Genomic DNA, 23920 nt, shown 5'->3' on the forward strand with positions numbered 1-23920 from the left:
ATTGAAGTAACTACTTCAAGAAAAACTCTACATCTTTATTTATGTATATCCGTGACCTGGAGACTGCTATTACACAGAAATATTCTGAATAAGGAAAGGTGCATATTATTGTACCCTTGAGTATACATTATGTTTTGGGTTGCAAGATATAGGAACAAAGGAATAATAAACAGATTTCTATTTATGTTTCCTGTAGTCTCTAGCCAAAGCTATAAGGTTAACCTTTTTGGTAATGTCCTTTTGCTATAAATATATGTCATCCCATTGTCTAGTAACACTAAGAGAGTAAGGATCTGAATAAGCATAAACTTATACCTATACTTATACTTATACCTTTAATTATTTCAATATGCTTCTCTATTACAAATTCATCCACTCGTTCTACAATCAGTCAACCTCAACCACAACAATAAATGCTAACGAAAGCAAATAGATAAATACGTACAGTTACATTTTTATCTCAATTAACTCAACATTAATATCACAAAAGCATTGGACTTTTGCAGCCTTCCTAATACTTCTAAAAACAAAAGACCTAATATCCACTACAATAGATATAGATAATATATAATATGAATAGATAAATACGTACAGTCACATTTTTATCTCAATTATCTCAACATTAATATCACAGAAGCATCTGCACTATTGCAGCCTTCCAAATACTTCTAAAAACAAAAGAGCTAATATCCACTACAATAGATATAGATAATATATAATATGAATAGATAAATACGTACAGTAACATTTTTATCTCAATTAACTCAACATTAATATCACAAAAGCATCTGTACTATTGCAGCCTTCCTAATACTTCTAAAACAGAAGACCTAATATCCACTACAATAGATAATATAATAATATAGGATAATATAATTATATAACAATATAATAATATAACTCAATATTAGTATCACAAAAGCATTTGCACTTTCCCAGCCTTCCAAATACTTCTAAAAACAAAACACCTAATATCCACTACAATAAATAATATAATAATATAGGATAATATAATTATATAACAATATTAACTCAATATTAGTATCACAAAAGCATCTGCACTATTGCAGCCTTCCTAATACTTCTAAAAACAAAAGCCCTAATATCCACCATAATAAATATAGATAATATATAATATACAAGATAAATATGTACAGTTATATTTCTATCTCAATTAACTTAACATTAATATCACAAAAGCATCTGTACTATTGCAGCCTCCCAAATATTTCTAAAAATAAAAGACCTAATATCTGCTATAATAGATATAGATAATATATAATATACAATATAAATATGTACAGTCACATTTTTATCTCAACATTAATATCACAAAAGCATTTGCACTCTTGGAGATACTTTTATCCAAATACTTCTATAAACGAAAGACCTAATATCCGCTATTTTGACGAGGTTGGCAGCGCTCGTGTTAAAGTTTATTTTTCCACACGAGAATCGCTTCTAATTCATCCGCACCTCTAGCCTCTCATCACGTGCTGCACATATACCACAAACCGTTTTTGTCCGATTTGATTGATATCGTGTCTTTTGCTCTTGTGTGGAGAGCGCGATGAATAAACGCACCGTTTCTAGTTAAGGCCGATAGAAATCTGTGGTAATTAACGGACCTTGCGTTACACATTCGCCAGCGAGCGTGGAGAAAGAGAAAAAGACAGAGGCGATTGCTTTTGCCGGAGACCTCCCTTTCCTCTATCATGGAGTCATTATTTCCTTCTCGTGTCGATATCACGGTTGCTGACGAGTTACGTGAGAAGTGAATTTCAAGCGGGCCACGGTTGTCTAATAAACGACGTTTACAACTGTTACGCAATGGCGATGATGCATCCGTTTCACACGTTCATCGTGGAAGTGGCGTCAATATTCTTCGCAGTGGTTAATCACAATTGATACGAAGTTCCGTTTCACCACGCTGCTGTCAGAATTAAAAAAAGTTGCGTACATGTTAGCTTTATTAATTCTTTTTTAGTTCACCATGATTTTACGTTATTCCCCGCTAGAAGTCTTTTAAGCATCTCGACGCATCGCCACGGTGTTTCACAGCGTAATTACGTTTCTAGGAACGAGTGATCCTTGAATTTACCGGGGGGTCGGGAAACTTTTCGCGGCAACAGCCTGAAGATAAAACTGGTCGCTGCTCGGTAATTAACCTGTTCAACCGTTGGCATCTGGTGGTAGGTCTTGCCACAATGTTGCTTAGAATAGATCCTTATCGGAGATAATCTATGTATTTTTCTTTGCAAATTTCGCGACAGTACAAAATATTTTTACGCACGACTTTAATTGTAGAATCACTAAAATCTTTTTTGCTTTGGTATTCCTCTTAGCATATACTGTTTTTCATATTTTATCACGAATCACTAGAGAATAATCTACTTTCAATTTAAATAGCACATAAAAGGACGCAAATTTTTCATTAACACGTTCAGTGCTTCATTAATTATGTATTTTCACTATCTAGAATACTGTACAGTAACTGTTGAAGTAATTACCTCAAGAAAAACTCTACATCTTTATTTTCCTATATCCATGATCGCTGTTGCGTAGAAAATAGAATTTAGTGAAACAAAAAGTATTCTAAATAAAATCCTCATTATTGTGCCCTTGAATATAAATTATGTTTTGGGTTACAAGGTGTAGGAACAAAGGAGCTAATAAATAGATTTCTATTTATGTTGCTTGTAACCTTTAGCTTGAACTACAAGGTTAACTTTTTTGGTAATGCCCTTTGCTATAAATATATGAACGTGCTCCCTATCGATTTTATTGTATTGTAACGTTATGAAAGTGAGAATCTGCATCAGCATAAACTTATACATTAAACTTATACCTTTATTTAATTCAATATATTTTCTATTAAAAATTCATCCATTCGTTCTTCTATCAGTCAATTTCAACAGTGGCAAATAATTTTCGTACAATACCTGGCTCAATAACGTAAAACTTTTACGTTCGTGTGAATTATTAACAAATTTCGTGATCTTCAGTTTGTGCCCTATATTTAAGTCTGCTCCTTTTAGTAGTTAAAATGTCCTGTCCGGAAATCTTTTATATTTCCAAATATGTTGAAATATTTTATCGTTTGAAAAAAATTAATGTCATAGGGACTGTTATAAGATAATTAAATATTTTAAATGGAATGAAGAAAAACGAAGATGGTTCAAGCAAAATAGTGAAACTTCAGTTTTTTGATGACAGGTAGGGCATTTTAGCTAAGGACAGCAATATTATACGCGTAGACTCAGATCCACGACATACGTAGTCAATGTATTAATGTCAAAACTTTACGCATAATTATGCTTAGTACAGAAACTAATAATTCCTGCTAACTCCTTCATAAATCAAAGTATACCGACCTTCTATCACCACTGCGTTGCCTTGGAAATTATGTAAAAATATTAACACGACAAACGCTGCTGAAAAATTGAAGTGCTATTTCGAGAATGTCGCGCGTCGATGTCCTTGCGTCTTCAAGAAAAACCGCAATCCCTGCATGTCGTTGCCTTGTATCTAGTGAAATTATCGCGTTCATGTTGCAACCATCTTTATACCACGTACATGTATATTGTTAAAATATTCAGATTATGGTTGCTGTTTCCATCCAAGGTGTTATCGTTTCGACGATGCAAAAGTCTGCGAGTCTTGAAAGGACAGAAAATTCTCCTTTCCTTCTGATTTCTCGTATAAGTGAAGGACAGACAGTTCGAAATTCTTTTTTTCTTTTGGTTTCTCGAATAAGAGGGAGACTCCTTTTGTATCTAAGAAGTGATATTTAAATCCCCGTTCCGCTAACTGTACTCAGGTTCGAGCCAGAGACATCTCCGCTTCGGAGACAGGATGAGGAGGAGCGAGCACGGAAATTCTAAGCGTACCTCGTAAATTTTGCGAGGGCAGGACATACTGGTCGACATTGAAAGTTGACGAACGGTACAACGGCGTATTTACAACGGCGTTAACGGTGTTCCCCGTAATTAAGTAAATCGCGTCGCGACTATTCGTGCGTCTCTCGTAGCTCGTTCATCGCTCGTTAGTCGCTTCTTTTCAAGAAAAAAAAAAAAAGAAAAGAGAAAAAGGAAAAAGAATACGCTCGACCGAGATGTTTGTAGCAATTAAGAGATTGCTTGTGCACACAATCTTGTACAGTTAACCAAATATCAGTGATGATAGGAGCGGTCTGTGTTTAACGTGATCGTATACGTCAATTGCGCGATGCAGAAGCCTGCGTTCCAAGGAGCAAGCAACAAGTGGTGACTATCAAAATTGGGGCAGCATGCAGTGTCATTAAGTTTATGGTTTGGTTCTACGAATGAGAGAGAAAGATTAGGTATTTTCACTGGGATTTGAAATATTGTGTTACGAATGAAAACCTAAGGATATGAAATAAAACAGGAGTAGTGGAATTTCATTTATTTGGAATTGTCAGGGAGTAAACTGTTCGTGTAATAGGAGTTTCTTCTCAAGCAAATAACGAGAATTTAGATAAGCAGATAGAAATTCATTTAATTCGGCAATAAATAAATTTCATATCAATAAATGGCACTCTATTGATTTCAATTTTGGAATAGTCAATTTTAATATGAATATTCCTCTGATTAATGCAACTAGGCTCGAGACCTCGACAAGTCACTATAATTCACGCTAAGAGAAGTTGTCAACATATTTGTAAAAATAATATTTATTCGCGTTGCTTAACTGAGAGTGAGCAAGATAGAACATCGTTTAAACTTCCCTTATAAAGCACGAAATTAAAACTTCTATTTTTTATCACACATTAATGAAGATATACACGCGAATTTGTAAGATCATTCTAATAAAAATATGGATTCGATCAGGTGAAAATTTTCGTAGTAATACTTGAAACGGAGTGAATCAATTATGTTTGTAGAACGAATTGTCAACGATGCTGAACAGCATCTAAATGATAACGATGATTTTCATTCACTTGGCTCGCCTTTCTAGTTCTGTTAGAGGAGATGCCGATTGTGCAGAGTACAACCGTGAGAAGAAAGAAACGTTATACCAGTTTAGGGACGACTTTGTCGAGTCCACTGGCTCGGTAGATTTAGATAAAGTGACTATGCAGGTTAATTGTCGTGTGCCGACTAGTTTAACCACTTAGTTTACTTTAATATCTCTTCCCTCTTTTCCGAACGCGGTATCCTCGGAATCTCAAGAATTTCAGTTCGTATCGCGTTTCTCAGTCACAATTCAATTTCAAATTGAAATTACTTAACTGCAATTTCCTAGAAAAAAATATCTACGTGAGAAGGATCGAAGGATCGACGTCGATATAAGAAGCGCGTTATAGAAAATTAACGAAGAACCTGACCGCAAATCGAGAGGCTGAAGAACCATCGAGGGGAAATGCGAACATAGAGTAATGTTTGCGAAATAATTCGCATGCATAATTGGTTCAAGGTTATCAAGTACCGTTGCTTCGTCTCGAAATTCGCATCGATCGAGACCTCGTTTCTCTTTTCTGTACGCGTTCAAAATAATTTTCACCACCATCATCTGTTTCTGTGTCTTCATTCGGAAAGAGATTTCAGAATTACCTTGAAGAATCTTTTGTTTGGTTAATCCCCCGTTGAAAAGAACTCCTGTTAACCTGACTCCTTTATTGTCACATGATATACCTCTTTTCATTTAATGGCTCTAATAGACATGTAACAACCGTTACTTCGGGATAAAAGTCGTGACAATTTTATTTATACTCACTTCAGAGACTGAAATTCAGTTACGTTCGCTAGAGATTTAGTAACGACCAGTCTTTGGTACTATAAAGCGGTAGTATAACGAACAGGTGGGTGGTAAAACGAGGCTGGAATAAAACGTCGATGGCTTTATGATGCGGATGATTGACGTGGAAAAAACTACGATCCATTGACGGTACGCAAGTATAAAGACAGAGGATCGAATCATCCCACGCTGCGAGTATGGCGAAAGTACTACGAGCACGGTTGTTCGATGCGGCTGCACGGATCCGATCAGACCTGTCGATAGGCCGGGGAGGGTTAATTGAAGAGCACGTACATTGAACACCTTCGACCCAACGACCCAAAGGATGACACGATCGCTGCTTCATTAAAAACTATCGTACCTTTATACACCCTGTTTTATAAACGATGAAGTTGTTCTACGAGGCAATAGGAACTTGGTGTCTGTAGAAGTATTTTGCTAACACCTTTTACTAAAAGGGGATTAATTGTAGAAGTGGGAGAAAATAAATATTGTTACTGGTTATTTATGTACAAATGGTTACTTTTTCCTTCTAATATACAAAGTATTTACACACCATTTTTTACAGTATTTATATGTATATAAATTTATTTATATTTGATATTACAATGCTACAAATACTATGAAAGTGGAATGTCAGATTTGATAAAAGAAATATCTCGTTGTAAAATAAAGGTATGTGCACGTGCTTCTTGTTGCTACTTTAATGTTAACTAATATTAAAGATAAGATGTGCAAATATTGTTTAATACCATACAAATAAAACTAAACGTTATCATAAAAATAAAAATCTAAAGAAAGCTGTAAATTGTACAATCGATGTTATAATCGTATCAAATGTTATCGTAGGAACAATTTGATTCATATCGACATTCTTTCATGTCCACCTTTTCTTGTGAAATGTGCGAAAGGAAAGCAGGATTGCATCCTGGAAATTGTTCCAAGATATATCATACACTTAAAAATTACAAAATACAACAATAGTGTGAATAAAACTGGTATTTAATTTCTTTCTTCCTTTATTTATTTAAATTGCTTTATTTTTTAGTTAAAGTGAATTTTAAATAAAACACTTAAAAGCGTTGGGAGCTGCTGCTAACGAAATCGAAATAAAATTCAAAGTGTAAAGGGTTAAAATAAATATGACGATGGAGCCTAATTATTCAGGGTAATGTCAATTTTGTTCGTTCTAATGTGGCGACGGCGACGGCGACGGCAACGACGACGGCGACGATCATTGTGTTCGTCACGCGTATGTGTCGAAGACCTTAGACCTGACGACCTGTTGGGTGACAGCATGATTCCTTTACGAGATACTGACTCTTTATACCATACCTTCGGATGACATAAACACAAAAGAAGTATATAAGTATATACATTTCGCTCAACAAAGTTTTCCTCGATCTTTGAAGCTACTCCATTACCCTAATATCCGCTCCTAATCTTTCCCACGAACAATTTTCAATACTTCAAAATTTTAATTTCTAATATTTCAATATTCTAAATTATTTGATAAGAATATTTGATTAATTCAACACCCGAATGATATATAGTTCTTCGATATCTCAACCTATTTCATAGATACTTTTATCCTTCGTTAGTTAATATTTTGATACCTCAATCTTCTGATACCAAATACACCGATGTTCCAAACTTTTAATCCTAAATGCTCTAATATTTCAACTTTTTGATTCTTGATATCCCAAAATTCTAATATTAAATGCTTCAATATCACGATCTTTCTATCCTTAATATTTCTATATTCTTTATGCTCTAACAATCCAATACTTATAACATTCCAATATCCCTAATACTCTGATACTTTATGGTTTCTTGCAAAAGTAATCCCAGTTAGATTACCTTGCACCTCAGTTTGTGAGAAAAAGTAAATTATCAAACGGAAACGACTCGTTAAAAGCTATCAACGAATTTGTAATGTCTCACTGAGCGTGACAGTCGACTGGCCACGAAGTGTGGGAGCGTGAGAGATGACAAAGCCAGTGGTGAACGATGCTGGGAAAAACAATAGAAGAGGAGCCAGGTTGCAACGATTATTGGTAAAGCGTCGTTACAATGGAGTTTTAAATTTGAACCGCAATATCTCTGGTAATTTTTCGGATCAACGACTTTCGAGAAATCGGTTGGAAATAACAAGTTCAAGTAGGGGACCAGGCTTTGGCTAACAACTCTTGGACGTTATAAAATATCGCTCCCTTTTTTTATCACTCTCTTAGTTGTTCCTATAATTTCTTGCAACATTTTTAACCACTGAAAATTAATGCTAATTATTTATCTACTTTGATGCATATTTTTATTAAAGAATTTTTTTAAGTAATAGAATTATAAATTGACTTTTTTCAAATTCAGGATAGTGTGCGTTTGATCTACTCATTCATTATATTTATTAAATAAATTATATCCCATAATGATTGAAGACGAAGAAGAACGATGAAAATTAATACTATATAAATAAAAAAGCCTAATATACATATCTAGAAAATATTGCCATAACTGTGCACCTACAGATGATGATACGGGAAAATTCTCTTTATAAATAAGATATTAAAATGGCTTGAACAGAATGTGTTAATTAAGTTCAATAAATTCAATCATGTTATACCACGAATGTTTCCTTGCATACATCCTTAATCATTACCGCTGGATTGAGTTTAGCAACCTATAATTAACGATTTCCTATAAATTACGATAGATGCTTTATCAATTCAAACGATCGATATCTACAAGATTGATACAGTAAATACATATACAGTCACGCGTCAAAGAGGAAGGTGCAGGTCAGTCTCGCCAGCTACGTTTTCTGTTTATTAGATCCTTTTATGCAACCTGGGTCGATCTGAACTCATGTAATGATCGCAGTTAGGTTGGAGTTTGATTCTACCTAATAAGTGTACTTTTTATTATCATCGGTTGGAAACAACAGGATATGAAGTCATAACCGGCTACCGGATGATTTTTACCATCGTCATTATTTTAATTAACCTATCCAAGTTGGAATAGGAATATTTCGATATTTAATATTCACTAATATGGATGATCCTTAGAAATCAGATGAAACAGTACGATCGACCGTTAATTTAACGTATAATACTGGATTTTAATTTTTTACTTCTCGAAGATTCTTTAAAGTACCATTTCTCTGCAATTCTACCTGTGTAATCATGTCTTGATAATTATAGAAATATTTATATCTAGTGTAAGGTTATGGTAATATGGTAACAAGGTACAGTCTTGCGGAATTTAGAATCAAAATAGTAATGAAATATAAGAATTACACACTCCAGGGCATAGAGAGCTCAACAAGAAGGGTATTTAAGGGAGAAAAGTGTAATATGACGATACTTTCCGAAAATATGTTTTATAATGCAAATGTAAAAAATGGATTCCAAAATATTATAAATGTTTCTACAGCCGAAATAAATTTCTGTTTAATAAAGATGATCGATAACAAAATATTCTTCGAATCTTTGACCTGCATAATAACGACTAACAAACAAGTTATAACAAAAAAAAAATCTTTTCGAAATCTTGTTGCGAATAATGAGAAATGAGGGCAATAGAGCGATTAAAAAAGAGAGGATGAACCGGAAATGCCAGTTGCAAACTGTTTCATAACATTTCCAACCGCCGATGCATCTTGCACTGTTTTGCAACGTTAAAGTACTTAGAGAGCGATGCATCTCTCCCAGTTTTGCGAAAACTCTTGCAAAGTTTCGCCCTACACTAATGCAATTAACACATGGTCCTAGAAGGAAAGAACAAAGCCGATGGAAGATGAGAGACAATCGAACCGTAACAGGGAACGACCATGAAATCGTTTCGTCTCTCCCACGAAGGGATTGGTTCCGATCTCTATGGCGATGCTGTATCTTCGTGGAACAGGTATCTGACAAGTATCCACCTGGTTAAACGACTTCATTGTAAGGATCTCTACTATCGTGACTGAGCTATAAACTTCTTGATGATCGTTCCTCTTTAAATCAAGATTTCTAAACTGTTTAAGTTCATCGATATTTAGAACCGTAATTTTCGAAATATTACTTTAGCATTTGTAATTAGTTCTGTAATATCCAAATCTAAATACATAAATTTAAGTTATCGATTGGAGTTTTTCTACAGAATCAACTTCGTTCTCGGTTTACTATTTGATCATATTCGCTATATTTATATCTATCAAAATATTATCTTTTAAGATTCGAAAACTATTTAAATTCATTCTAGGGATCCCTAGAATACTCATCACCTACAATTCTCTAATATCCAAATCTAAATACATAAATTTAAGTTATCGATTAAAGTTTTTCTACAGAATCAACTTTGTTCTCGGTTCGCTATATCTATCTGATCATATTCACTATATTTATATCTATCAAAATATTATCTTTTAAGATTTAAAAACCATTTAAATTCATTCTAGGGATCCCTAGAATACTCATTACCTACAATTCTCTAATATCCAAATCTAAACACATAAATTTAAGTTATCGATTGGAGTTTTTCTACAGAATCAACTTTATTCTCGGTTTACTATTTGATCATATTCGCTATATTTACATCTATCAAAATATTATCTTTTAAGATTTAAAAACCATTTAAATTCATTCTAGGGATCCCTAGAATACTCATTACCTACAATTCTCTAATATCCAAATCTAAACACATAAATTTAAGTTATCGATTGGAGTTTTTCTACAGAATCAACTTTATTCTCGGTTTACTATTTGATCATATTCGCTATATTTACATCTATCAAAATATTATCTTTTAAGATTTAAAAACCATTTAAATTCATTCTAGGGATCCCTAGAATACTCATCACCTACAATTGATTTTCTAATAAGTTCAATGATATGAATTTAAGGTATACGTTAAAACTAATCCACAGAATCAAACGATATTATTCATGCTATCCATACCACGATTCTTTCTTACTAATGATTTTTACTGTTTTCCTTATGATGCTTGTTCTACAGGTCCTCAATTATATCCATGTTTCACCGTGTCACCGTAATTCCCCCAGAAAATAAAACATGACGTGTGAACGGGGCTCTAGTCACCTGTGTAATTAACGAGCGAACAATAGACAAGTGACACCATAACCAGAGGACGTGTCATTACACAGGACAACCATACAACGAAGCATCATACCGGAAGCTGTTTGTACAACGGGAAAATACGATCGTCGATTCTCTGTTTCGGGATCGACTCCGCGACGGTGCGAAGATCGCGTGATCTAATGCACTGATTAACGAACTTTTTGTCACAGTATAAATATTTGCACTTATTCTTACATTTTTCTATACTAAATTCCAGTCTACTGTTAGACTTTTTCATTACCTATCATTTTCTGTATCTTTCAGTGTTTAATGTGTAATTATTTTGTCAATAATCTATGGCTATTCTATCAAGTCTTATAAAAATTTGCAATGTAAAGTGTCTTTAAAAATTCATTTCCTGGATTTCATTTGGATTTCTTGTGCAAGGCCACGGATATCATAAATTACGAACTTGGCAACTAATTTCAGAATAACTCGGGCATGAAAAAGATATCTATACATATCAGCGTAAGTAGTGTTCTAGTATTTTGATTGACTACTATTGAACACTTAAATGGGCTATTCTTCCGGTCAAATATTTCAGCGAGTCATCAATTATCTCGTTTTAGATAACGTTCATTCGTTCATAGGGAATTTAAATAGGCAAAAGTGTATAAACTATCCAAAAGTAAAGTATTTATTATAGTATTTAGGAAGCAAAACAAATTTCTTTAGTTGCAATCATCAAAATATATATTTGTATAAATATTCGCGATTTGCTTATTATATATTGTATTTGAATTCAATGTAATAGATATAACAAAAAAAATATTTTGTAAACCAGAGATATCTGGTGTCTTATCGAATCAAATGGTTATCACACTATTCTTTCCTTGATCTTTTCAGACTATGAGGTGAACCACGTAACGGTGAATTCCCGATGGTTCACTACAGAAATATGTATATATTTTATTCACCGTTCTCGATCCTTCAACAAGCGCTGATCAAGTGAATTCTTTCTTGCCTTCGTCGTGTCCTTAAGCATCGATTATCGTCGTCGGTGAAGCAACAGCAGGAAGTTCGAAGCTGTACGATCGCATTTAATAGAGCTGTTACTTTCAGCCGTAGCCCCTTACCGGTTCCGCTTGATACTCTCTTCGCATCTTTTATCTTTGTTTGAGGAGATACATAACATCTAGCCAGACATTAAGTATACAAGGATTCTTCATTGTGAAAGAGTACTATTATCGAGATATAAGTCACGTAAGGTGTGTGAAGAAAATATTGTAAAAAGAAATCTTATTTGACAATATCTTGTTATGAGATTTATTACAATATTTATGGGAGTTAATTGAAAAGTTGTAAAAATAAAGAAGCTAAAATTTCTTAATCTTTCTAGTTTTAAGGGTTGAATGAAGTAGAATTTCAGTAAAGAATTGCAAATTTAAAAATAATTTAAAGATACATTGTATTTTAAAGTATCCTGTATGTAAATATTAAACAACTTCCAAACTTTCAATTCAAGTACATATATAATAATTGCACTTTAATTTATGTTAAACACTTGTCACTATATTTTAGAATGTATTATAGAAGGATAGTTTTAGTCTAGTTTTGCTAAGTCATGTGAGGTGTCTGAAGAAGATATTGTAAAAAGAAATCTTATTTGACAATATCTTATTATGGCATTTATTACAATATTTATGGGAGTCAATAGAAAAGTTGTAAAAATGAAGAAGATAAAATTACTTACTCTTTCTAGTTTTAAGGGTTGAATGAAGTAGAATTTCAGTAAAGAATTGCAAATTTAAATATTGAACAAGTTTCAAACTTTCAATTCAAGTACATATATAATAATTACACTTTAATTTATGTTAAACACTTGTCACTATATTTTAGAATGTATTATAGAAGAATAGCGTTGGTCCAGCCTTGTTTCAAATTAAAGTTCCTGTCATTTGCACTAATCTTCATCTGAACCCTTTAACGATTAAACAACTTGTAACACAAATCAAAAGATTATCATTTATTTCTTTTTTAAACTCTCAATCACAAAAAAAACAGATGAATCAAAAGGAAATTAACTCACAAATAATACCCACAAAAATGATAATCTGTTCCCTCAAAAGGCATGAAGACGCGTCATGTATGATTCGGAATTTCAATGGAGATTCCGCGTTCGCGTAACGGAAAATGCATCCAGCGAAATTGAAGAAATGGTCGATAGGATAACTCGCGGGGCAGTTTTGCGGCGTGGAGCGAAGATAGTACGGGCAGAAGGTACCGCGAGGAAAAAGAAAACAGGCTGGGTTCCGGGTTCGATTCCCAGGGCTGACTCGAGAAACGTTGCTTCTTCCTCCGACCGATCTAGATTGAGAGGAACGAAGGCGCCTACCGACTAGAAACACGAGCTGGTAGCAGTAAATTATTATAGTAGGATGATTTCATGGGCAAGGGTCAAACGAGCCGAACGAAACAACGACTATTATACCAGTTAGACGATGATCAAGACGTCGCCTCAAATCGGAAGTTCATCAAACATTTTCATCGTTTATATCGTGTTTGGTATCGTAATGATTCGAAAACACAAGTCTACATGTATGTAGATGGAAATGCATTTCGTGATCGTGAGGTGGATGTAATCTTTGTGTAAGGCGTTTGTTACAGGGCGTGTAAAAGACTTTGTACAAGATTGAGGTACTTGCAGGTATATCTTTATGAAATTGTGGTTGTGATGTTGTGGGACAAAGAGTCGTGAAAAGGAGGCGATGATAATAAGAATCGAAGAGGAGATTGAATTCGTGATTTGAAATGCAAAGTAAAAGAGTATTATACAATACGTTTTCTGTTCGACAATTTTCACAAGTTTAGCGGGTTAATTTTCCATCAAGTGCATAATTTCTTGCCATTTGACTCTATTGAATTTCAGGCGAATATGCTCCTGATTCTTCTCGAGAAACATATATTTTGAACGATGAACAGGAAAAATTAGATACTCCATGAATAAAACAAATGTAAAGCGTATGAATAAGGCTACGGTTTCAATACCCAAAGTTCCTTTTGTTAGTTTTTATTTTGAAAATGTACATTGATGTTAAAACGAAGAATATGGTTCCAGAGCGATTTTCTGACATCTTTACGAGAAAAATAAAATATAAAAATATAGAATAATACCAAGTGGTTGATTATCAGAATTCAATGTTATAGAATTTAGACAAATGCAGCTACTACACACCAATCATCTATCATAAAAAAACAAAAGCAATATCCTAACATTTTCTCTTGTATTAGACATGTCAGAGGATCTATCAAACGGTACACAAACTTCCTAAATCACGAAGTCAACATTATTCATGAGAATTACGTGAACAACGATAAGAAGGAAGAAAGACGGAATTGTAAAGTGAAACTGTTCATTTGCAGGAATTCTTTGACCGGGTCAAATTATCTCTGACAATAGTGTCGCAGATAAAAATTTTCCTCTGAAAACGCTAAGGCAAATAATTCGTAATTTAGTCAAACTGCTTGTTCTATTATCGTTCGCTTGGCCATCGAGTTTAAAACAGAAGGAAAGGACGACAGCTCGGCGAACGTGGCCTCTAACATCCAGCAAGAGGTCGATCGAAACCCACGATAGCCCGGTTGACGCTGCATCTTGCAGCGAATAATGCAACAGTTACCATGGTTCGACTTCTGGGACCATTGTTTCTCGGCTGTGCGAACTTTCAGGGCCACCGATGTATAAAAGAACAAGACACGCTTCTGTTTCAAATGATTCCTCGCGTGCAATTCTATTTCCAGACGATTTAAGAACAATATTGTTATATTGAGAAATTACAGTTCGTGTTACATATTACTGGCCGAATATTGTAAATTTTCTGTATCTATAACTTGCATAAAGTAATAATATTTAAAATAGACTTTGTCATAGAACGATTAATCGATCGAATGTATAACAGATAATTTTTTCAGAAATGTTATACCGCCTTTTTATAGATCATGTTTCGATAGTTAAAATACATACAATATACACGTGCTAGTTATGTAATTGATTATTAGATTTATATTATCGCAACGATTTTATTAAAATCTATTCTAAATCTAATTATCTTCATTTATATGTTTCTTTAAATATTTTGAAGCAATAAGAAGTCGAATATGTCGAATGTGAAAAGAGATTTACTCCGCTCTAATGATAATCCACAGTTGAAGATACTAATTGTAAGCTTACAATCGATTCAACTCGAACTCCTTTGGAACTCGTTTGCGTTGCTAGACCTTGGATAAAGAGGGATTTCACGGAGATTGTAGGTATTCTCTGTACCGTGATTTGTAACGAGATTAACCGCATTGAACTTGTTGTACATGCTTGTTATGTACGTGGTTCAAGAACGGATTACCATTCAAGTAATCCGAAAGGTTGCAGTAATTTTACCAATCCATCAAACCGTGCCGGACATTACAAACAGTACAGAGACATCTTATGCATGCTTAAAGAGATTTGGTAATATCCTATAAAATATTTTTTGAATACGTCTTCTGGATGTTCTGTGACACAAATTAGAATGTCTTAAGGAAGAAGTTAGGTTTGAACTGTACAGAAAGCTTTTCGTATTATGTATTGTTAAAATATTTATATCGATCTTACTTATGTTAATGAGAAAAATACTTAATTTTTTAAGATAATTAACTGATATGATATTTTTAATTACTTTTTTTCGAAACTTATATCATTCTTCTCGCATCAAGCATTTTTAACTGCTTCAAGACCGAACCCTTTTTAACACCAGAACAAATCTTTTGTTTGCAATTATTAACAATAGAAACACTCATTTTCTGATGTTTTTGCAAAGAAAATATAATGCACTAAAATAGAAAAGATATATTTATTGTTTACTTGATGTGAGCATAAAATGACAGTCTGAGTTATAAACAAAGCTCGTAAAATGCTTTATTAGTTAATTATATCTCGAGTTTTTTATAAATAACAAAATTGAATTTGCCTAGGAAAAAAGAACAGCAAAATCAGATTATTCTGATCAGCGCACGCGTAACGTACCTAAGTCTCGTCTGAAGATTACACGCACGCAAGAGCGACGCATCAAGCGTGCCGCCAGAAGGGGACTCGTATTCACTTCGCTGGTACACAAACAATTACGTTTAATGAGTCGGTATTTAGTCATTTCTGCGGCTTTGTGCCTCAGGTCGGGTTTCAATTGTTCGGTTTGCTGCAGTGTCACTGTCAATGAGATTTCCCGTGAAATATGGCCTCCACCGTGAATAAAAATGCAATGTTCAAATTATACACGAGTTTATCTATTTAAAAACGCAACATATGAACAGAAAACTTGAGAGAGGTACAGAAGCTATTAATGCAGGTCAATCTTTTTTTCGAAATTGAGTTACATATTTTATATTGAGTAGAAGATTTAGAATTACCTTGTTTCGTTTAAGTCTCTGTTTCTTGAAAAAATCTAATTTGAAACTTGTTAATACTAGAACTACCACACCAGACAAATTGACTGGTTTTACAATTTTATTTTCAAGTTCCTACTTCATGTTATATTTTCTTCCGCAATGATGTAATGACTTTCGTAACGATAACTAAAAGGATAATATAATGAATTTTATTTTGTTTTTTATGTACTTAAACTCAAAATAATTTCGTATCAAGGCTAATTATACGAATATCAGTCAAAATGGCTAGTACTTGTCAAAGTGTAAAAGGGACCTGCAATCTGTTTATCGAACTCCAATTAACCAGTTTCCTCGTTTTGTACAACTTGCCACACATTTTTAAAATTTTTACTGCATATCATTCGATATGATGATATCAGATATTAGGAAAATTCCGGATCGATCGCTAAATCGCTAGATACTAACACTAGAAATACCACAGCAGTCAAAACGACTGATTCCACAATTTTATAAATGTGTCAACCCTCGTTTAGGGATCATGGTCCCAGATGGATTAATAATACCAAAAATGTACTACATAACATGGAATTGCTTCTATAAGAAAGTAATAAATCAATAAATATAAAAATATTCTACTATTACGTATTTTTTAAAGACCAGTCAGTTTGACTGCTTTTGGTAAAAATAGTTTCGTGTTAACTATCTGTAGTTCTAGTATTAAATATACGTGAACTAGGCTTCGATAATAATTAGATAGAAATTATTCTATATATAGTGGAATATAATTTCGCGTAACGCACAAGTAACTCAAATTTGTAACTCAAATCGTAAATTAGTCTAATACATGCATTTTTTAATTCATTTTCCTCGTAAACGACACATCAATCTAGAAAATTTGATTTGTCTTGGACTGTTTGTTGACTTTTTTGACCTGCTTTCCATATAAAATGACATTCTGTTGATTCATATATACCCAGTCTAGAGATACCCAAGTTTACATTAGACAAATTTTCAACTTTCTAAAGCGAGACTTGAGTCAAAAGAATTCTATTCAGTCACTCAACTTATTTTTCCATATGGAATAACCTTTTATCCGAGTGTGCCACACCTGCCACACCCTGTCTGTACTATCTTTCAGTTTTGTATTTATTTACCTCACAGAAAGCTACAAAATTTATCAAACTCCATAACATGTTTAGAAAATGAAAATGACAATCACTCAAAAACGGCATGACAGATATATTTAAGAATGATTAGTGGGACATTTTGTTAGAGAATTATAAAGATTTGAAGAGTATCGTATTAAAAAGAGAGACTCGTGACCGGGTGTTAATACCGTTAAATCATTTTGTTTGGTACGTGGAAGAAGAATAAGAGCATCTGGTGTATAGTGAGAAATAGGCCAACGCGACGTCTTCGTTGTTTGATAAGCAAATTAGATAAAAATCCGCGAAGATGAATCTCGCGCAAGAAGCTCGTTAAATTTATCAAAAGAAGATAATTAAGATACGTATTTCGTTCACAGGGACCTCGAGAGAAGTTCACCGTTACGTCGTTTACGTTACAAAACGCGTAATAGGTAAAGCATGCCGCGGTGTTACGAGACGATGAACTGATAACGACAACAAAGGATTTCTGAAATAAGAATAAGTAAAATTCTCAATTGTGCGAGTCAATATTTTAACAGATGAAATTCAGATAGAACTATAACGATAAAATTCTTCACATTATCATTTTCAAGAGGCCAGTGATGTTAATAAATAAAAAGTTTACAAGAGGAAAAAGTAGTACAAGAGACAAAACTTTCGATTTGAAGAAACTGAATGAAACTATATATTAACATAGAAATCTATCTTCGTCAATAATTTCTTAACTTTTCTTAACATTTCTTGTTTTACGTGGAGGAAATCTTCATAAACACCTCGCAGCCTTTAAGGGAGGATGCAGAGTATAGTGCCGGATTTTTATGGGTTAAAATTTCTATGGTGTCCTATCTAAATGCTTCAGGAGCCCCGGGAACTCTGAAGGAATGCATCACTAATACTCAACGCAGGGAATATGGAAGATATTTCTAACACTGGGAAAATCCAAAAGAACCGAGAGAAATGCATGAAGCCATAAACCTGAGTGAAAACGAAAACCGTTGGTGCCCTCCGACACGCGGAACCATCTTATGCAACGTTCTCCCCGATGTAACCGGTATCGTCGACAATTTCGTCAATTTCCGCAGATACCGATCCCGTTACGTGAAAACAGACGGTTCGCGGAAACGTTCTCTGCGAACGGTAGTCTGTTCGCATATTCCAGGCGATGCATCGCTATGTGTACCAAATCTAACTCGGTCCATTTATCAATTCCCTGCGGGCTCATCGGTGGTACTGTTGACCTAATTATTATTTAGTAGTAGCATCGTATCAATTAACCTTTGGAGCTCGTAACGAACGATTTCCTTTCACGTCACTGATCAAGACGAGGGACAGGGTCGAGCATGAAACTCTTCCAACGAAGCTTCGCTTTTCGAAGGTTCTTTAAGCTGCATCCTCACTGAGGCAACAGCGAGGAACTTTTTGTTGATGTATTATGTTTTTTGAAAAAATTGTTCGCGTTTCTGTTGATAGCAACAAAAATTATTTGTTTCCGTTTAGAGGTAGATTTTAGCGAAAAATAGGAAACGCGCGGAGATATTTTAAGGTGGAAACAGATGAGTAGTTCAGAGGCCACATTGACATTAACATTAAACATTAAAGAATAGAAAGACTGACGATATTACAAACGTTATTCTTTCAAATTTACATTCGAATTTACAATTATCTGTATGCTTCTCTTTCGATAAATAAGTTCATGGAAGTGAATATGATACAATTTTTGAGACATTGTATAGTAATTATATTTCTGAACAAAGTGCAGTTAATTAGTTTGGCTTCTGAGAACCTCAAACGATCTTTTAATGTTCATAGTTCGTAGACTGTTTCACAGTCGTTAACTCGTTTGCTTGAAACAAATTGTCACTTTGAAATTGAAACGATAAAATGTTTCTACAAATTGATACTTGTTGAGTATTGTTTGAAACATACAACAGACAATAGACTACAAAATGTACAAAACTGTTGCTTCAGTGAGGATGCATCTTTATCGTAAATTATTTCTCTTCTTTAACCGCTTATTTCGCTCGTCTAATTGAAATGCGATGTTGAAGCTGACATTCTCAGACTGATGGAAAACTAAGACGATAATCACGAGATTATCGTATCGGTATCAATTATTTGTGGATTTCTTGGTGGAGCGGAAACTAACGACGTCACGTCATAGGTTCAACGGAACGCGAGCGCAGGCAATTAACGAGTCATGGGAAATTCAGTTGAAAAATAAAGATTTCTTTCCCGGAAATAAGGGACTTCTTCTCTATTACGGAATTTTTTCTGGTGGCGTACCGGTCTCTTTCTCTTTCCAACAGTTCGACGATTTCCCTGGCGAGGATGCGCCCGGTGCCGTTACACGAGTGCGAAACGGAATCTTCGCGGAAACGCTGCTCAAAGCGACAGTAGTTCCTGCCGAACAATGACCCTTTTTATTATTCTTCAAAACGACCAGAAAGATCTGCTGTTTTGTCGCTTGTTCGGAGATTGATGTGTTATTTAAGTTTTGCCTTGGCGATATTATTAATATCTTGTTCGTTAATTGTAAGAATTATATAGTGTTCCATTCGTACAATGTATTTCTATTACAACTTTTTAACGAAGTATTGGATTAATAAGAAAGTAATATCAGTCTTTAATCATACTACGAAAAGAAGTTCCAAATGGCTCATATGTTATAGTTTTCGATAGAATCATTTTATAAATTGCTATTCTGTATTTATTGGAAAACTGATCCTAAATTGAATTAAAAATCACTCGAATTTGGATATCTTTAATAAGTACAGTCACAAAGCAGATAGCGAGGCACATCACTAATTTAGATTCCAAAATTTCAAACGTTAATACGAAGAGAAGCACGAAACACATCTACGTGATAAATGAAAAGCGTGCAGTGGTATTCGCCATAACAAAAAGAAATAAGTTATTGTTATGCAATAAAGAGATAGCTATCATTGCGACTATCGGTGTCTGTAGCATCTACATGTCTGTAGTCTCTACGAGGCAAATCATTATCATAGATCATCCTCGTGGACCGATTTGTTCTTGCGGTGATCATTTTTTAACGATGGTACCACCATATTGACATATTGTACACCATACCGTTCACAATTAAATGTACCGAGCACCTAGCGATGCATGCGTAATGCTTCATAAAGACAGCATCTTGTACAATCGCAGATCGACACGTGTGATTTCGCTTCCCGAATACTTGATCCACGTTCATTTTGACAAATTACCCTTCTTTCGTAATTAACGATTTTTCTGGTATTTGCAACTTTGTTCGTTCTCTCGAATCTAAAATCTTCGTAAAAAGACAAACCATCGCAGGAAAATATTCCTAGAGTTTGTTCGAACGAAACGTTTCGATTCGAAATGGTCGATTCTGTTCATCCGCTCTCGACACCCAAAGCGTTTCTCTCGGGCGGTCCGTTTCAAATAGCATACTAGCGCAACTTCAAAAACACCTACGATTCTGTGAAGAAGATGGTTCACGAGAGGAACGAAAAAACGTTTGAAAAAGACGAGGACGAAGGAACCTGGGGGTCCGGAATGTCGCGCTCCGATTGGTCAACTGTCGAACCCATGCTATCTCGGATTGGACCCAGCCACGTTTCCCCACCTTCGTTGGAAATTCACTTTTTACGGACGTTATTACAAAACTGACTGGCATCTCCTAGACCATGTCATTATTACTTAGTACTCTACACGGCGAGGATCCTCTCACGAGTACCCACCTCCACCACTCCACTATCACCATTCACCACCACCACCACCACCACCACCTCCACCACCATCTCCACCACCGTCACAATCATTCGTCCACCACCGTCGTCACCACTTCCACCATCTCTTCTACCTCCACCGCCGTCACCAGCACCACCACCACCGCCTCCACCTCGGCATAACCTCTTCTATTTCTACTACTCTTCGTCCTCCTCCTCCTCATCTTCCCACCTTTCGCAGCCGTGGAAGACGAGCAGCCACGCGCGGATATCCTGGCAGAGTGTTACGGAGAACGGAGAACAGTGGCACAGAACGCACGTTGCTCCATTTTCGTGCATCGCGCATAGGAAGCCCGTTCTCTTCTCTTTATCCTTCTACTCTTGATCGGTTCTACTGACGCGCCTCTATTTTGACTTTCAGTAGAAAGAACACAACCGTATATCGAGACTCAGCGATCCTTCGTTTCGTGCACCAATTACAAACACAAAGAACGTAACAGAAAGGAGAAAATTTTTGTAAATCTCGACGAAGGAGAAAAGAAATATTATTAGAATAAAAATCCGATACGTTGCAGTCGACGATAGATCGATACGATCGGTAGAGTCGTATTGTTACGATACGTTTCATTCGACGTCGGGTGTTCTTCTCCTTCCGTTACAGTGGAAGTGGATCGTCTGCCGCGACCAGACAGTGGAAACGGACCGTTCGTGGCGCGGCTAAACGGAAACCGGTGGTGAACGGGTTCTACGCGAACAACGACAGACATAGTTCGTTAATATATATCGTACACGCGTATACACGTGCACAGACACGCGTGATATTACGTTAGCGAGCGCTTTCGATTTCGACAAGAGGGAAGACAGTGCAACTGGTGATTCGTGAGAGACCCTGTTCCAGTGAGTTTCCAGGGACTGGTTCCTCAGCGACGAGGGCGAACGAAGGTCTTGCAGGTCCGTGGAACCGAGCAGCGCGTCATGGCTGCCACGAGGATGGACTGGAAGTTTAGATTGTAAGTGATTATTTTTATTACTTCGCTCTAGTTGCTTAAGGGGACGCTTGACAACGAGCAGACGCGATCAACAGTGTACACCGCGAACTCTGTGCATCGAATCTCTCTTTTCTTCTTCTTCTCTCATTTCTTCCGGACCCTCGTCACGGAGTCTGTCGTTCTTTCCGAAAACGGTACCTTTCTCGCGAGAAATTATGCGTATTGGTTGAATGTTTTTTTAAACGTCGAGATTGATGATCGTCGCGCTTGGTGGTGCACGTGGTGGTGCAACTTTCCTTTCGCAAGGTAAATGTCCTTTCTAGAATACGATTATCTATCATCGCTTGTTTACGAGAAAATGTAAGCTGTGCCTTCGTTTCGAGAATTTGAAGCGTAAGAAAACTGTTTAGAAAGTTCAGAACTTAAGGACAACGTATGTGTTTTATAAATTAGTATTTTATTCTTTCGACAAATGTTTATTATTTATCGTGCAGCTTCGTTGTTTCTTCCTCCAAGTAATGTTCACAGATTTCTAAAATATTCATTATGAAAATATATCACAGTACAACAATTTAATAGAATAAATAATTTAATAAATTATATTTCATTTTTATTTTTTTATACTTTGTCGTTACAAAGAACTCAACGTCGTGTCGAAAAATATCCTTTTTATTAATTAATTTCGAATGTTACGTTTGATTAAATAATTGCTATATTTTGTGTCCAGGTACATGGAAATAGTACTTTTCGAGTTTAGTATTTCCTATACTTATCATATAAGTCCTTAACAAGTTAATCGGAGATGGCAAGTTGATTCTTTATCTTGTAATTGATAATCCTTTGGACCTAATATTATAATTTTTGTACTTAAGAAAGTTGTTTTATTTGTGTTAACAGTAAATCTCATTATTTACATGTTCGAATAGAACAGATGAATATTTCGGACAGTTGCCAGAGAACACGAATAATCTTAATTTAAATGGTAAACAAAACGTGAAAAAATGTTAATTCATACGAAAGAACGGTTTAAAAAAGGAAACAATTAAACGATGGATTAATAACCACGCGGCGAATCGATGGGATCGACGGATTATTCCTTGGTATCGCATTAAAGTGCTGATTGCCCGCTCATTTACGGAAAATAAGGAATAATCGTTCGTCCAGCGTTTTCGCCGCGATCTTCTCAGCCGATATGAGAACTGTTCGATCACGAGGGAACCGAACAGAAGGGGAGGAACGATGAAAAATAACATAATCGATTAGAGGCGGAATTATCGACCGTGAAACGCCGCATATCTCGTTTATCTATTATCCGTTTCCCTTGCCTCTCGATCTTCCAACAACCTGCGATCGTTTCGCGCCGAAGTAAATAATAATTGGTATTTTCAGATACCAACATCGTCCTTACTTTCGTTGACTGATCTACGATGGATATCATCTTTTTCTATTTGTCTTCTAACTAACGATTTAACAAATTAAAAATATGAATTTCTCATTGAGTGAAAAACATTGTTGGTACGTGTATGACTAGGCCGTGGATCTTTATGCAAACTCATATTTTTATAGTAAGTAAGGCAATAAAATTGCTCTAAATATTATAATTAGACCGTGGATGTTTATGCAATTTTGAAAAGTGTTTATTTCATTGAATACTATACCATTACAACGAATACTTGATATTATACATTTTTAATATTATATGCAATCTATACATTTTTGTATCTGTAAATTTCTCATAAATGCATAGGTGAGACACGTTACTTTCATTCGAATCACTTTAGTTCCAAAATAAATGATTTTTAATGAGCGATTATGTCAGTAACAAATATTCTCTTGTACAA

General features: G+C 35.0%; 1 protein-coding gene and 1 long non-coding RNA gene across 2 annotated transcripts in view; one reads left to right on the top strand and one right to left on the bottom strand.

The window, feature by feature from the left end:
- The window catches only part of LOC126919461 (uncharacterized), a 65008-nt gene that overhangs the window by 13121 nt on the left and 27967 nt on the right, over nucleotides 1-23920 (bottom strand). The window lies entirely within an intron of this gene.
- Nucleotides 21069-23920, top strand: part of LOC126919399 (uncharacterized) — an 86401-nt gene continuing 83549 nt past the window's right edge. The window contains exon 1 of the mRNA XM_050728603.1: nucleotides 21069-22100. Within this exon, the coding sequence (XP_050584560.1) occupies nucleotides 22066-22100 (35 nt within the window). The 5' untranslated portion in view covers nucleotides 21069-22065. The remainder of the gene's footprint in view (nucleotides 22101-23920) is intronic.

This window comes from Bombus affinis, chromosome 8, assembly GCF_024516045.1.
Source record: "Bombus affinis isolate iyBomAffi1 chromosome 8, iyBomAffi1.2, whole genome shotgun sequence".
Taxonomy (NCBI): Eukaryota; Metazoa; Arthropoda; class Insecta; order Hymenoptera; family Apidae; genus Bombus; species Bombus affinis.